Here is a 13,876-nt window from a genome sequence, read left to right as displayed (position 1 = left end):
CACTTACTTGAGAATTACTTTATTAAAAATAAAATTACACTGAAGAAGAGTCTGACATAATTTTTAGAACTAAAGACATTTTCAGCTTTCAGAAATAGCCATTCACTTACATAAACATACATTTTTCAATAAGGCATTTGAGATGCTTCCTTTGCTAAGAAAAAAAGGAAGGGGAAGGATACATTTACAAATAGAAACTAAATCTGCTACCACTTTATAGTTTACCAAAGGTGGCAACACATTTTTAAAACCACAAACATTTCGTTGCTTTTAATGCTATTGTTCAGCTACTTTCATGGCATCCTGTGAAAATTTCAGTGCATCTGGAAGGCATGAAAGGCAGGTCTGCACTGTTATTCCCAACAGCACCTTGCATCCTGGCAGACACTGACAGGGTTGCAACTTCACATCAGTATTTTTAGCTTGTCACACTACGCAGCATTTGATTATAGGTATCATCAAAAACCGCATCTCAAAGTACTATTTGTAGAAGGATAATTTTCCAAGGATAGTTTTCAAAGGTGACATTTTAAACTAAACCCAGCAGGCAAAACAAGCACAAATATGTACAATTCCACATACTGGGGAATTATGTGAATTGTGTCTTCTTTGGAATCTGTAAAAAAAAAAAAAAAAACAAAACAAAACAAAAAAACAAAAAACAAAAAAAAACCAAAACCCAAAAACCAAAAAAACCACCCCAAACCAAAAACTAAAGTGCTTTTCAAATGTGTCCTCCTTGATTAAAAGGACAGGTATTTTATATAAGTCATCAGTTGCACACCAACATTATGTTGCTTAAAGAGACATTTCAATAGAAAGATAAATATTATCAACACTTAATTTTGGCTTTGTAATTAAGCATATATAATTTTAAGAATTTCCAGTCAAAAATCCCAACTATACAGAACCTATGTATTCAATGGAAAAGACAAAGTTAAAGAAATAAACACTTATTTTTCCAATACTCTCAGCTTTTAGTGCAAGCTTAGTAGCATTGGTGCCAAAGTCAACTTTTTATTGTGCTATGGGGTTTTAAAAAAAAATCATACAAAGAAAACATTTAACATGAACATGGGCTAACCTAAAGTCAAAAGTTAGCCTATATAAGAACTGGAAGTTCTCAAACAGTAGGACACCTGACCAACCAAATATAAAATTCCAAAATTAAGCCACTGTGTTATGCAAAACAGCTAACAGAAAACCTTAATTTAAATCTTACCGTCTTTCCTAGGCACTAGCTGGCTTTTAAAACTCCAAGGTAAAAAGTGACAAAACCAGAAGTTAATTTAAAGCTGAAAAGTTGACTCTTCTTTTACAAGTTAGGTTTAGTTTCTGCTATGTAATACCCAATTCCACTTTACAGTCAATTTTACATCCCAGTCTTTTGTAAACTTGACAGAGGAGGACTGCTAGTGTTTTCTAGATGTCCGATGAGGGGGGGAAAAAAAAAACACCTTAGAAGAGTACATATGTACTTATTTAATCTGATTAAAAAATATGCTAGACCAAAAGGTGTATAAAGAGATTTAAGGATGATTAAGAACAATTATTTAAAAGTTAATTGTTACATGTCCTCCAAAAGATCACTTTTTACGTTTGAGTGATTTTTCAAATAAAAGGCAGTCAACTTTTATTTGACTGCCCCCTTCCACAACACCTAACAACAGGCAATTGCTTTGATAGTGGTAAACAGCATTAAAATTTTCCATGTGAAAAGAGTAAGGTATGGACACACTAATACTGTATGAACTACAGATCTTTTTACTCCATACGGAAGGTAACAAAGAGAAAGCCTTTATACTCAAACCTCAAGTCTGTCAGATTCCTCATGTTCCATGCCTAACTGTGTGAGACCTGCATCTGTAGTGCCTATCGATGCCATGTTTGAAGTAAGACTCCCATTCCCAAAGCCAAACAGGTTGTGGCAGCACAGACCACAGTGCCTGTAAAATGAAAAACCTGAGTGCAAGCCTCAGCGTCAGGATTATGCACAGAGTTCTCCCCGATGAGCGGGCTGCTGGTCTTGTCCAGGCTGCGGCCAGAGAGCAAGATGCCACTGCCAACGTGGGGGAAACGGCGAATGCAAAGCAGCAGCACAGATGTTGTCTTGAATATCTGCTTGGAACCAGAGAGAACAGACTTCTGCGGTTTCTTGTGAGAGAAATCTGCTCTCATTTACATTCTGAGATAAAACATCCGCATCCAGACACTGTGCACTCCTTTCACATTAAGAACGTGGTATATTCAAGGATTCACTTGGCCTCCAAGCCTGGGTTTTTAGAGTTGGTATCTGCTTGTTTATAGTGAGCCCTGATAGTCAAGAATGTTTAGATCCAGGAATCCAGACTGATTCGATCCAATCTACACCTATGAGTTACTTGCAAGAAAGAATCCTCCAAGGTTAAAAGCAGTGTTATTTAGTAATTTCCAAAAAGTATTTGTCATTATTTAAGCTCAGTTATGTTTTGGGGTTTTTTTACACAGAAAATACTAATACCCTCTCATTCATTCACTCTTTTGGTATGAGATCATGTCCTTCACTCATTTGGTAAATTAAATGTTTATGTATTGCTTTTACTAAAAAACAAATTACTATTTGCTAAAACATTAGCAGATGTTTTGGACCATTCTCCCGTAATTAATATTTGACAAACTGACAGTTATAGCTTATAGACAGTTAAGCCCAGTGAGTTTTGGTATCAAATTGCAAACTGTGCTGTCAGTTCATCTGTGGAATGCAACAGCTGACCAAAAGAACCAAAAAAACCCCCCCAAAACCTCCCCCCAAAAAAATCTCTTTCCAGAAGTGTAAATGGATCATTCTCACCGACTTTGAAAGCTTATGCAGTTAGTGTTTTTCTGGAGAGAAAGTAATAAAATAAGCTGGAAACAAAATAAAGCTGGATTTTAAAAGTGCAGTATTTCTTTGCTTAATCTTTTTTGATGTTGTATCATTTCTTCAAAGCTATTATATTGAATGGACATGGCGCTAAAGTTAGACCAAACCTTCCCTCCATGGATGGCTTTGCAGCATTTTCAGGATACAAAAAGGTAAAACTTTGCATTAGACTTGTAAAAATTAAGAACAGCTCCATTTTTGCCAACTGCTCTCCCATGCACACGCGTTTACCTACAGAACAGTTAGAAGAGAGAATTACTGGTTTTGTACTGTCGATCCATTTGTTAACACACATGCAATTCCTACGCTGGCACAGTCCGGACACAGAAAGGCTCAAGCTACTATTAAGCTATGAACTCCGAAGCTTTGGTCTCCTGCATTTGAGTCTGAGCCTTGCTCAGCTGTACTGCTGCACATTAGCAGCATTTACATCCACAGCACAAGTATTGTCAAAGGACAATTCATAATTTCTCACTTCTGCCTGGCAACTGCAGACTTTAGGAACCCAACCCATTTTGCAAGCCACCAACTGTAATAAAACAAGTTCTGTAGTTGGTCCTATGCACAACTTTCACATCTCACACCTCCAAGGTCCTACACTTGAAACACCACCACCCTCCCAAACAGCTACTGACCACATGTGAATATCTTACCCATTCCAAAAGGAATGAATGTCTCTTTCTTAATTAGCTGGCCATTTTCATCCAGAAATCTTGATGGCTGAAATTCATCTGGTTTCTCCCAAATGTTAGGATCTCTGTGTACTGACCACAAGTTGGGCACGATCACACTGCCCTTAGGAATAGTATATCCCTGCAGCACTTTAACCAAAAGCACAGAGACAGAAGATCTGAGAAGTTGCTAGAAGTAAACATGGCAGACTTACACTTACTAAAAAGATTACTAGAAGATGTCACACTAATTATATGGATCCCTAACTGTGGGCTGCAAATGTAGCAGGAGCTTAAGGCAAAGATGATCTCTGACGGCTTGCCTGGCTCAGAATCACACAGGCCAGAGCAGCTGGTAAGACATCAAATTACACCAACAGCTCCCTGCGAGGAACAGACAGCAGCAGTTTTTGGAAATGCACTCTGCTGCACGGAAGTGCTGTGACCCAGATTCCTCCTGTTCCTGTGCTGTCAGAGCCCCACCACAGTGAAGGTGGAGGTAAGGAAGAGGAATGAGTTTTGAATTGTTACCACAAAAAGGTTTAGAAGTGACTAGTCTCATTTCAGCTCGTTGCACCTCACTGTCCTGCAAGTCCAAACATTTAAGAAAGCGTATCGATTCAGCACTGGGTTTGAAAGCCAAGTATTGCTGCTGCCCACTCACTTTCACCAGTGTTCAGCTATGTTTATGAAAACATATAGCCAACAAGATGACTTGAGAAAGGATACTTATTATTGTTTCCTGTAGATGTGGAGCTCAATGGTATAAGCTTTCCAAGCTTTAGCAAACCAATTGCTCCAAATGGATATTTTCAGACCTCTCTGTCAGACAGCTGTTTCAGGTACAAAGGTGGAGTTTCAGCTGCCAACAACCACTAAGTGCATCAGTCAACACTGACTCCCAGAGAAGAAAACACTCTAAATTAGACAACTTCTGGATGTTATGTCAGACATGCTGCCTAAATACAGGAGCATCTCAAGCCCATGTACTCTCTATAAATGGCATTTTACATATTGGGGTTACATTCCTGACACATAAATAAGGCCTTTGTAAATTCTCACTAGATAGCCCATCAGATCTTCATCCACAAAAGAAATGCTGTATTAACAAGTCTCTACAAATGCTTACCAGCAGCTTCTGAGGCCATTCGAGGAATAGAAAGGGGAACAACCGCAGTCATCCTCTGCACTTCCATAATGGTTGCCTCTGTGAAGGGCATTTGAGCCTTGTGGGTAAGAGAGGGAACTTTGTCACGTCCTAGAACTGCTTCAATTTCTGCATGAACCTTCTCTATTCAAAGGGAGGGAGAAAAATAAAAAAAAAAAAAGCACAATACGTGAGAAGACATCATCTCCATTTCATTTGCCTGTGCTTCATTGTTTACATAGATATGTCCAAAAATACTGCAACACATGTGATCTCTAGCTGAAATAACTGCACCAACATAAGACTTAAGAACAGACTCGGTTAAGGAGAAAACAACCAAGCACAATCTTGACAACTGTCAAGAGTAAAGCTATTGAGAAGACAGATATTGCTAGCACTTCTGTACTGGAAAAGTACAGGAAAAGTTCTGTTCTAGCTTCAAATGTATTCATAATCTTAGGTTAAGAGTTTAACTATGCATTAATTTGAATGGTGAAAACATCAAGCTTCTGGTCTTGCATTAAAAAAAAAAAAAAAGAACAAAAAGAGACTGCAGGCAGCGTGTGCCTGAGCTGGCCTCTGTCCCTGGGGAGATCCAGTTCTGAGAACTGGGAAAGGTGGTGAAGAGGTGGGAAAGCTTTCCATGCAGCTGCTTTAGATACTTCATTCTGGAGCAGAAATTCTGGTGCTGTTACTGCAAGTGTTGAAGCCATTTAATTTGTTCTTGCTGTTTTCTACTTTCTACTTGCAGAACCTTAACTCAGCTATTTCCCAGTTCCCCCAAATGGCAGATGCTCCTTCCCCCACACAGCCCTTCTGCAAAGGAAAAACAGAAGTTAACTAGCTTATCTCTCCTCTCATTCATTTGAGGCACAAAATGCCAAAATATTTTTTTTGCCCCTTTCATCTCACTAAAGGCTCAGCATACAAGTAATTCTCTTCATGGACGTTTTCATGATGCAAGATTTGCTTCGCCCATGTAGACAATGACGCTTTTCTTCCTTGTAACTCAGAATCTGGATACACAGCAAAAGTCACTCTTGAAAGGGAAGACCTTAAAATTAACCTTTAATCAAAAATAATAAAAGTAAGTTTTCATTTTTTACCCTTGATACCCTGAATATTTTGTGGTTGTCCTGCTTCCCTTTTCCAAGATTCAGAATCCAAGCTGCTGATACTCTGAGGTTTTGCTCTTTTGTCCCCTTAGCACTGATTCAAGACTAAATAAAAGTTCAATGCAAAAAAGTTTGAGTTTTCAGAGCAGCATTCAGAAATGCCATACCGACTGTGTTCCATGAACAGTTGCTGCCACCTACCGGGTTTGCCAGGAAAACAAGTTCTCAATGCGGAAGGCAGTAAAAAAATACCTCGACAGCAAGAGACCTGCCAATGGTGTAGCTCTCAAGTACCTGCTTCGTAGTGCTTTGCTACCCTTTTTTTTTTAATGATACATTATATCCCTGTATTCAGGTATGCAAGTCCACGGTGATTTGTTTAAATTGTTTTTTAAATTTAAAATTTTTACTTGTTTAAGTAAATTCTTCAATATTTAAATAATAATAATAATTAAGGAGACTGTCTCATGCCAAATGTCACACCAGTATTTTACTCTGAACAACACTTCTTAGGAGTTTGCAAAGATATATGGAACTATACCGAAAGCAGACAAACTGCTGCTTACACCACCAGCTGCAAAAATGGAGACTTCAGGAGTTCTCCACTAACAGCATGTCACTCAAACTGCTCCACTACATTTCATGTATTTAAAAATCTCACAGATCTTCAGACGTCAAGGACCAAAATCAAGTCAGGGAACAAACCAAATACTCCCCACTGTCTCCCTGTTTGCATCCACACACACACACATGCACACCAACTATTCTCTTTTTCCATATAAAAAGCAAAACTGGCTTCCACAACAAATACATTCTTTCTGATTTTTTCCTCTGATAGTCCTTCATTTGCCTTTCCAGAAAGTGCCTTCAATATTTGCTACTGCTGAAAGTTACGCAATTCAGGTGTTTGTTTTAGGGGATAATAGAAACCTATTACCAGGGGGAAAATAAATAAATAAATAATAAATAAATAATAATAAAAAAGACCCATACATGACTCCCAGGCAATCAGGATACATAAGGAATGGGATACTAGAAGTAAGAGAATTACATTACATATCTAAGTGACACACTCTGGACTACTGAGCTTATTTATATCATTTGACAACAGCCACAGCATAAGGAAAGAGGAAATTGGAGAGAGGCAATGAAACTGTTAGAGATCAGCAGAAGAGAGAAAACTGACTAGCACATACATGCACAGTACCAGTTAGTAGGGACAGGGGTTAAAAAAAAAAACCAACCCAACAAAACACAAACACAAAACTTCTACATCTCATCTGTGTAATTCGGAACATATCTAACTCATGTAACTGCGTACCAGGTCAAGCAGTGATAGTATACAACCATTAAAACAGAAGAATAAGCCTATTCAATAAAGTTTTATTTCACATTTGTCCCTTGTGGACACTCTCTCCCATATACTGAACTGATACCCTATTTTGCAATCTTTGCTCAATAACTTGGTTGACTTTGTGAAATAAACTTTGATCTTGATCTACTGAAAGAGATTATTCCAGACAGACAGGTGCTGTAAACAAGTATCTATTTGCTTATTTCCAAAGCAGCTACAGCACATGAAAACCTCAGAATCTCAAATACTTGATAAAAGTATCCCAGGTTTATATCAATCTTAAATAACTTGAGGTTTACCCTTCTCCACTCCAGTTTGGCAAGAAGTCTGGACAAGGCAGTAGTCTCTTAGGAAAGTGTTTCACTACCATGAACTGAAGTAGAATTACCTCAGTAGAATCTGCCCATCTTGCCAAGGTTTCCAGTCGGCATATACTGGACAATCTTTCTAGTGGAAATCAGTTGCTATGTAGGACTTTAGGAGAAGCTGCTAATAAATTAATAAATCAAATGCTTCATTTTTCTTAAATTTAACCATCTAAATTTGGTAAAGAGTACTAAAAAAAATGCTGGCTTTGCAACCACATGTACTGTAACAAGACTCGGTATAGAGAAACACATAACCAAAATTAATTTTAACTCTTTGGCGATAGGAATTTATCCCAAGAAATCTTGAAAAATAACTCTAGCAAGAATTATTTTAATATTGTAACCTCTCCAACACCACTGGTATTTTTCACATCCATAAAAATCTATAATAAATTTTCTAGAACCCTGTCAGAGAACAACTAGATCATAGCACCATCAAATAATACCAGTTGCAAGGAACCTCTGGAGGTCATATGATCTAAACCCTTACTCAGAACAAAGTCATCTTTCAAGTTAGATCCAACTCTGAGATCAGACTACTCAGGGTCATATCCACTGAGTTTTGAATACTTCCAAAGTCAGAGATTCTGTTAATTCTTGGGGCAATCGGCTGTACTCCCTGCTATCTTCAAATGGATTTTTTTTTTTTCCCAGTATCTGATCAGGATTTTCTTGTTGCAGACCCTCTCTGCTGCTTCTTTTCCTTCCACTGCACACCTCAGAGGAAACTGCCTTCATCTTCTTAGCACCTTCTGATCAGGTAGTTGTAGACAGCATTCCCTCAGTCACCTTTTCCGAGCACTGAACAAGCCCAGCTCCTTCTGCCTCTCCTTTGGGGCTATAAGCTCCACGTGCCTTTGCCCTTGCCCCCCATCATCAGCAGATGCCACGACCGTTCAAGACTGATGGGGAGAGGCCTTGCACTGGCATTGACCAGCTGGCACCACGGACTTGTCTGAGTACAATTTGCTTAAGCTGTCCCCAACTCAGCCTTCCTCTCCAGTGGGTATTGTTTCACTTCTCCAGACCCTGCTGCTAGGCTCAAGAACCTCCCTGCTCAGGGAGGCATAAAAGCAGACCCTACCACTATGTAGCTTGCATGTATCACTACAGCAGGCCTGGAAGGCCACAACTGCCAAAGTTTTTGAAACATGCTAAGCTTCCTTGGAATTGCTTGGTAAAGATAATGTTGCCCCAAAACAGAAGGCAGGCATAGAGTAAAGGGCTATTTATGTAATCAGTATATAGCACTAACCTAGGGATCATCATAGCAGAGCAGAACATACATATCAGCCTTTCAAATTCCATGTACGTGTGTACTATTTGCACTCCAAATGACTTCTCTGCTGTCACTGTTTGCTTCTGTTTCTGAACATTTATCTAGAGCTTTACAGTTTGGAACAAAACACCTAGAATAAAAATAGTCTTACCTTGTACTTCTGGGTAGAGAGACATGTAGAGCAGGCACCACAGTAATGTGTTGGAAGTAGTGTCTGTGCCTGCGATGAAGAGGTCACCAATGATAAAAAACAGGTAGTCTTCAGTAAAACTGCTGTCCTTGTTGTTTTTTTCCTCTTCTGCATGGATGAAGTACATATCAATGAAGTCCCTGGGATTTGCTGCATCAAGTGTATCCCTGTGCTGTGCAATTATTTTCTTTAGAAATGCAGTAATATCTAATTCTGTTTTCCTAAGTTCCCGGAAAGGCCCGAAGGGAAGGTAGTACAGCCAAGGGCAGATGTTGACCAGGATCATATAGCTGTTCACGCTCAGCTCTAGTGCACGGGCCATGTTCTTCAGCATCGTCTTGAACTCATCATCTTCGTAGTTAAAGCGCCTGCCAAAGGCCATGGAACAGATAACATTGGACACTGCGTTGCGAATGATTGGAAAGGGATTAAATGAATCCTTTCCATGCTTCAGCATTTCCTCCTTTATAAACTTCAGCTCCTCAATGATTTTAGGCTCTAGGCTGTGTCTTCCTACTCCAAAATGACGCAGTGTTGAGAGAGAGAATTTCCTCTGCTGCTTCCAGACAGGGCCATAAGGTGCAAAAATAACACCTGTAAGAGAAAGGAGGAGTCTGAAACCAAAATGCTGTTTTGAATAAATAGTTTGACAGGTCTGCAACCCAAGAGCCAGAAGGGAAACAGTACATAGCAAGTCTATCCCAAGCACTGGGCTAGAAGCTAAAGGAACAACACGAGGTTCTTTATAATGGCTTTGGGAAATCCTGTCCCTCCTTTTCCCAATCAGTGAAATGAATATAACAGCTACATCAATGGTTTTATTAGTCTTTGTAGGACACTAATAGATGGAGAAAAGGTACCATAGATGCTTTATTACAAATGATAACAATTTTATAGGAATTGTTAACTCTGGGACATATGTTAGCTACAGACTTTTCTCCTCAAAGTCCTGAGACAAATTCCTTCAGCGAGGCAGAACAGATGACATTAAAACACAAACTGGTTTGCATTTTTTTCCCCCTTCATGTTATACAAACTTCTCAACAGTGTTTGTATGTGTACGTATTTCTATTACAATCAAGGTTTTTCTCTAACTAGAATCAAAATACAGGATATGCATGCTGCAAACAAACTGAGAAGGAGAAGACAAGTTCAGAGCCACTTGGCAAAAACCTACTTGATTTGCATCTTAACAGTTTTGATGCCTCTAGGCACATATTCTGCATGATTGTGCCATTATGAAACACAATTTAAATTCAATCCCTCAGCTTCAAATACAAATATTGCTCACTTAGAAACACCTCTTTTGTTGAACTAACAGACCACACCAGAGAGACCACAGCGCAACAAAATACGCAACCTGCTATTTCTAATGTACTCCACAGTTCACTTGAGGAAGTTTAAAGTCATCAAAACACAGGCTAGTTCTACTTTTGTTCTTCTAGTAAAGTGACACCACATCTGTTTTTTTCCTGGAAAAAAAAAAGCTACTTTATAAAAGCAACATCAATTCTTCTGTCAGCTGCAAATCTTAATGTTAAATGTAAAAGAAAGATAAATGGCCATGAGAAATTAGCAAAAGAAAGATGCACCATGTTTCAATACTTAACGTTACCTACCTTCTATTGCAACTTAATGTTCACAGCCCCTAATGCATAAAGGAGAATAAACAAGTAAGAAAACTATAGCTAGAAACAGAAATCTGTAGATATGTAAGCAAGATAGTTATACTCAGAAGGGTCTGCAATCCCAAAGCTATAAACACTTCACTGTAACATAAAGCTGGTAACCTTTCTAGCCAGATTTTCTGATTACTTTATCTACTCACAGAAGTAATGACAGATCGAAGAATACAAATGCATTATCTAGCTTCAAAAGCCCTAAACAAAACAAGCAGAACATTATAAAAAATCAGAATAAACTGAGAATAATCTGAACTTAATCTTCTCTGCACAAAGACACTCCTTAGGAAGTCCATTCAAATGTCTGCTCCCTGGCACTTTAAAAACAGAACCAAACTTTCTCAAGTAATGTTTTCTGCTAGCACTGGTATCCTCAAGTAGGGCAGGTGAAAAAACAGGCTTGCCTGGGGCTGAATTTGGCCAAGAACCAACTTGGGTTTTCAAGGTTTGTGGCTGGAGTAGAGAAGAACCATGGGTTTCTTAAAACAATATGTTATCATTATTTCTATCCTACAACAAATATCTCCAAAACAGACTATACACCCACAATCTCTTCCCTTTTCTATCATTAGGAAAATTTGCTTTAGTATTCAAATACCTTCATAAAAGATAGACCTATTGTCTTGAATGTAAAGAAGACTCTCCTAGGCACAACAAACCTCCCCGTGCTCAGGGAGTCTCTCTAGCAGTCCTGCACAGGACATGGCTGTGTGGCATGATGTCTTCTGAAGTCCCAAAACCCCAAACTACTGCAGAATACTAATAATTGATTTGCAAACTGGGAAAGAATAACATAGGAGACAGATTAAGGAGGAAGAAGAGCATAGTTAAAATAACAGAGATAAGAGAAGAAAGAAAACTTACACCTGGATCACTGCCTGACAATAATAATGGAATAGTACTTCACTGTTTTCAAAGAAAATCTCTGCATCACCTGAAAAGTCAATGTACCCAGCAGACAACTGTATTCTAAAAAAAAAAACCCAACAAAAAAACCCCAAAACAACCTGAAGAAAATACAATAATAAATTCTGAAGTAACAACAACCCCAGAATAACCAGGACTTCATGCTCATTACAGGTGACTAATTTCTATGACCTGATAAAGAAAACTTTTCAATACAACCAACAAAGGAACAAACACACAGAAAAACAGAAAGATTGTGTTATTCTCCCTTTTTATATGAAAAATTCAAATCCTTATGAGAAAGAGGTTGTGGCAAAGGCTAATTCCCCCTTCCCTCTCGCCCCCCCACCACCAAATTTTTCACTGCTTGCTTTAGTGTTGCTGGAATACCAGGAACATTGACAAACACAGAATTCACAAAAAAACAAACCAAAGAAACCCCAAGCAAAACTCAAAGCTTTCAGAAAACATGTACTGCTCACCTCTTACCCCACGGGTTCTGCAGCAACTGCCTTCCTACAGTAGCACTAATCCAGCATCACTGATGTTCGGTCATCTCCTACATGGTACCGCTAAGCCCAGGCCAGCCCACTGAGAGCAGCTGTGACTTCCAGCAGCTTTTGGAGCACCTCCTTGCGTGGGGACCAGGCAGGCCCACAGTGCCCACATGCACTGGCTTTTTTGTTTGTGTACTCAAAATACACCACCCCTGTGGCTCATTCTATAATACTCTCGCATCTGCGGCATTTCAACTTGTTGCGCCAGCTAACGCAAGCAGCTGAGAACAACTGGGCAACCTTCACACAACAGTCCTCATACCTGAACATCACTGTGGTGATCTTCCAGAGAAAACTAAATGTAAAGCAATGTAATGCCCCTGCTGCAGCACAGCCCAATGCAGACAGGCACGGTCCCTGCGCTTGGCCACAGCACACTCCGGACACTTTCAACTCCCCTGGATCATCCAACCATGGAAGCTGCTAACTTGGTTATCAGACACTGTATTCATGAATTCTTTGTTAAGTATCATGCACTGACTGCCCTGGCTACTCTCGTGTCACTGTGTTCAAAAAAGTTCAACAGAGAAATGTCTGTGGAAAGCATCAAACATACAAAATTCACAGTATTTGAAGAAAAATAAATCCATCATGAGCCTGAACATACAGTTTTACAGCACTGCTAAAACTGATCCAACGTCTAACCACTGTTTCCCTTTCCTCCCCCTACCCTTGCCAAATGTACTGTATCTAAAAATATTCACACACTGTAACAACTACATGCCAGTAAGATCTGTCTCAGAACAATATAATTAATAATTTATTTTTTATCTTTTAAACTCATTACAGCAATGGTACCTCACTGCTTTTTAATAAACATGATCTAGGTCCCTCACTTTCCTCTTATCTTTACTGGGGTAACTCTGGTACAGTAAAAAACTGAAGATAAAAAGTTTCAGGCACTTTACCAATAGATTTCCCTGGCCTCGACTTAAAAAAGATAAACAAGTTTCACAATACAGTTAGTACATTAACAAGCCTCCTGGGCTACAGCTCCTAGACTGAAAAAGAAAGGGTAATTTTCCACAAACATTGAGATCTGTAATGGATCTAAAGACTAAACATGAAGAAATTCTAACTGTGATATTGCCATCATGTGTTTAAACTCTCCATGCCCTTTTTTTGCGCAAGCTAGTAAACTCTCCTTTGACCTATTAAAAAAAACCCTCAAATATGCTCAGTAAATTCTGACAAACAAAATAACACACTTGCAAACATCTCGGCAACAGCAGCTGGCATGCAGGCAGCACAGACTGCGCAGCTATGGGACTCGACAGGAGCCTGCTTTTAGCCATCGTTACCTCGGTAAGAACTGGGGGACGTGCACGATGCCGCACCGCTGCCAAAGCATTCAACATTTCTTTTCCTGATACAGCTAAAGTCAGAAAGCCCCTCGGTGACAGGCTGGCTGTTCCCAAAATCCCTGCACAAACGCCATTCCCGTTACTGCACACAGAGGTGAAGGGACCCGGCACTTCAGTGGCGGGATGCGGGATGCTGTGCCCAGCACTGCACTGCCAAGTTCACAGGGATGCTGCAGGTTCACCCAGGGCAGGGCGAACGTTCCTTCTGTCACCAGCAGGACAAGGGCCACACACGATGAGCAAAAGGCAAGGAGATGGCTCTGTCTGTCGCGCACAACAGTTATTCACAAATTTCGGCAGAGCAGCCACGAAGCCGAGCAGCTCCCCGGCTCGACACCCCC

At 39.6% G+C, this 13,876-nt stretch overlaps 1 protein-coding gene across 1 annotated transcript; it reads right to left on the bottom strand.

The window, feature by feature from the left end:
• Positions 1 to 2,954: 2,954 nt before the first annotated feature.
• On the bottom strand, positions 2,955 to 9,620 carry CYP2U1 (cytochrome P450 family 2 subfamily U member 1; the record flags this gene model as incomplete). The annotated part of the gene is made up of 4 exons (XM_010177893.1): positions 2,955 to 3,133; positions 3,556 to 3,723; positions 4,703 to 4,864; positions 8,988 to 9,620. Coding segments are annotated over 4 exons (1,142 nt in total), but the record flags the coding sequence as incomplete, so codon positions are not given.
• Between the last annotated feature and the right edge of the window lie 4,256 nt (positions 9,621 to 13,876).

The sequence above is a fragment of the Antrostomus carolinensis genome, unplaced genomic scaffold (genome assembly GCF_000700745.2).
Source record: "Antrostomus carolinensis isolate BGI_N321 unplaced genomic scaffold, ASM70074v2 Scaffold31990, whole genome shotgun sequence".
NCBI classification, from domain to species: domain Eukaryota; kingdom Metazoa; phylum Chordata; class Aves; order Caprimulgiformes; family Caprimulgidae; genus Antrostomus; species Antrostomus carolinensis.
The sequence above is the reverse complement of the archived record's forward strand: the minus strand, read 5'-3'. Positions and strand labels throughout refer to the sequence as shown.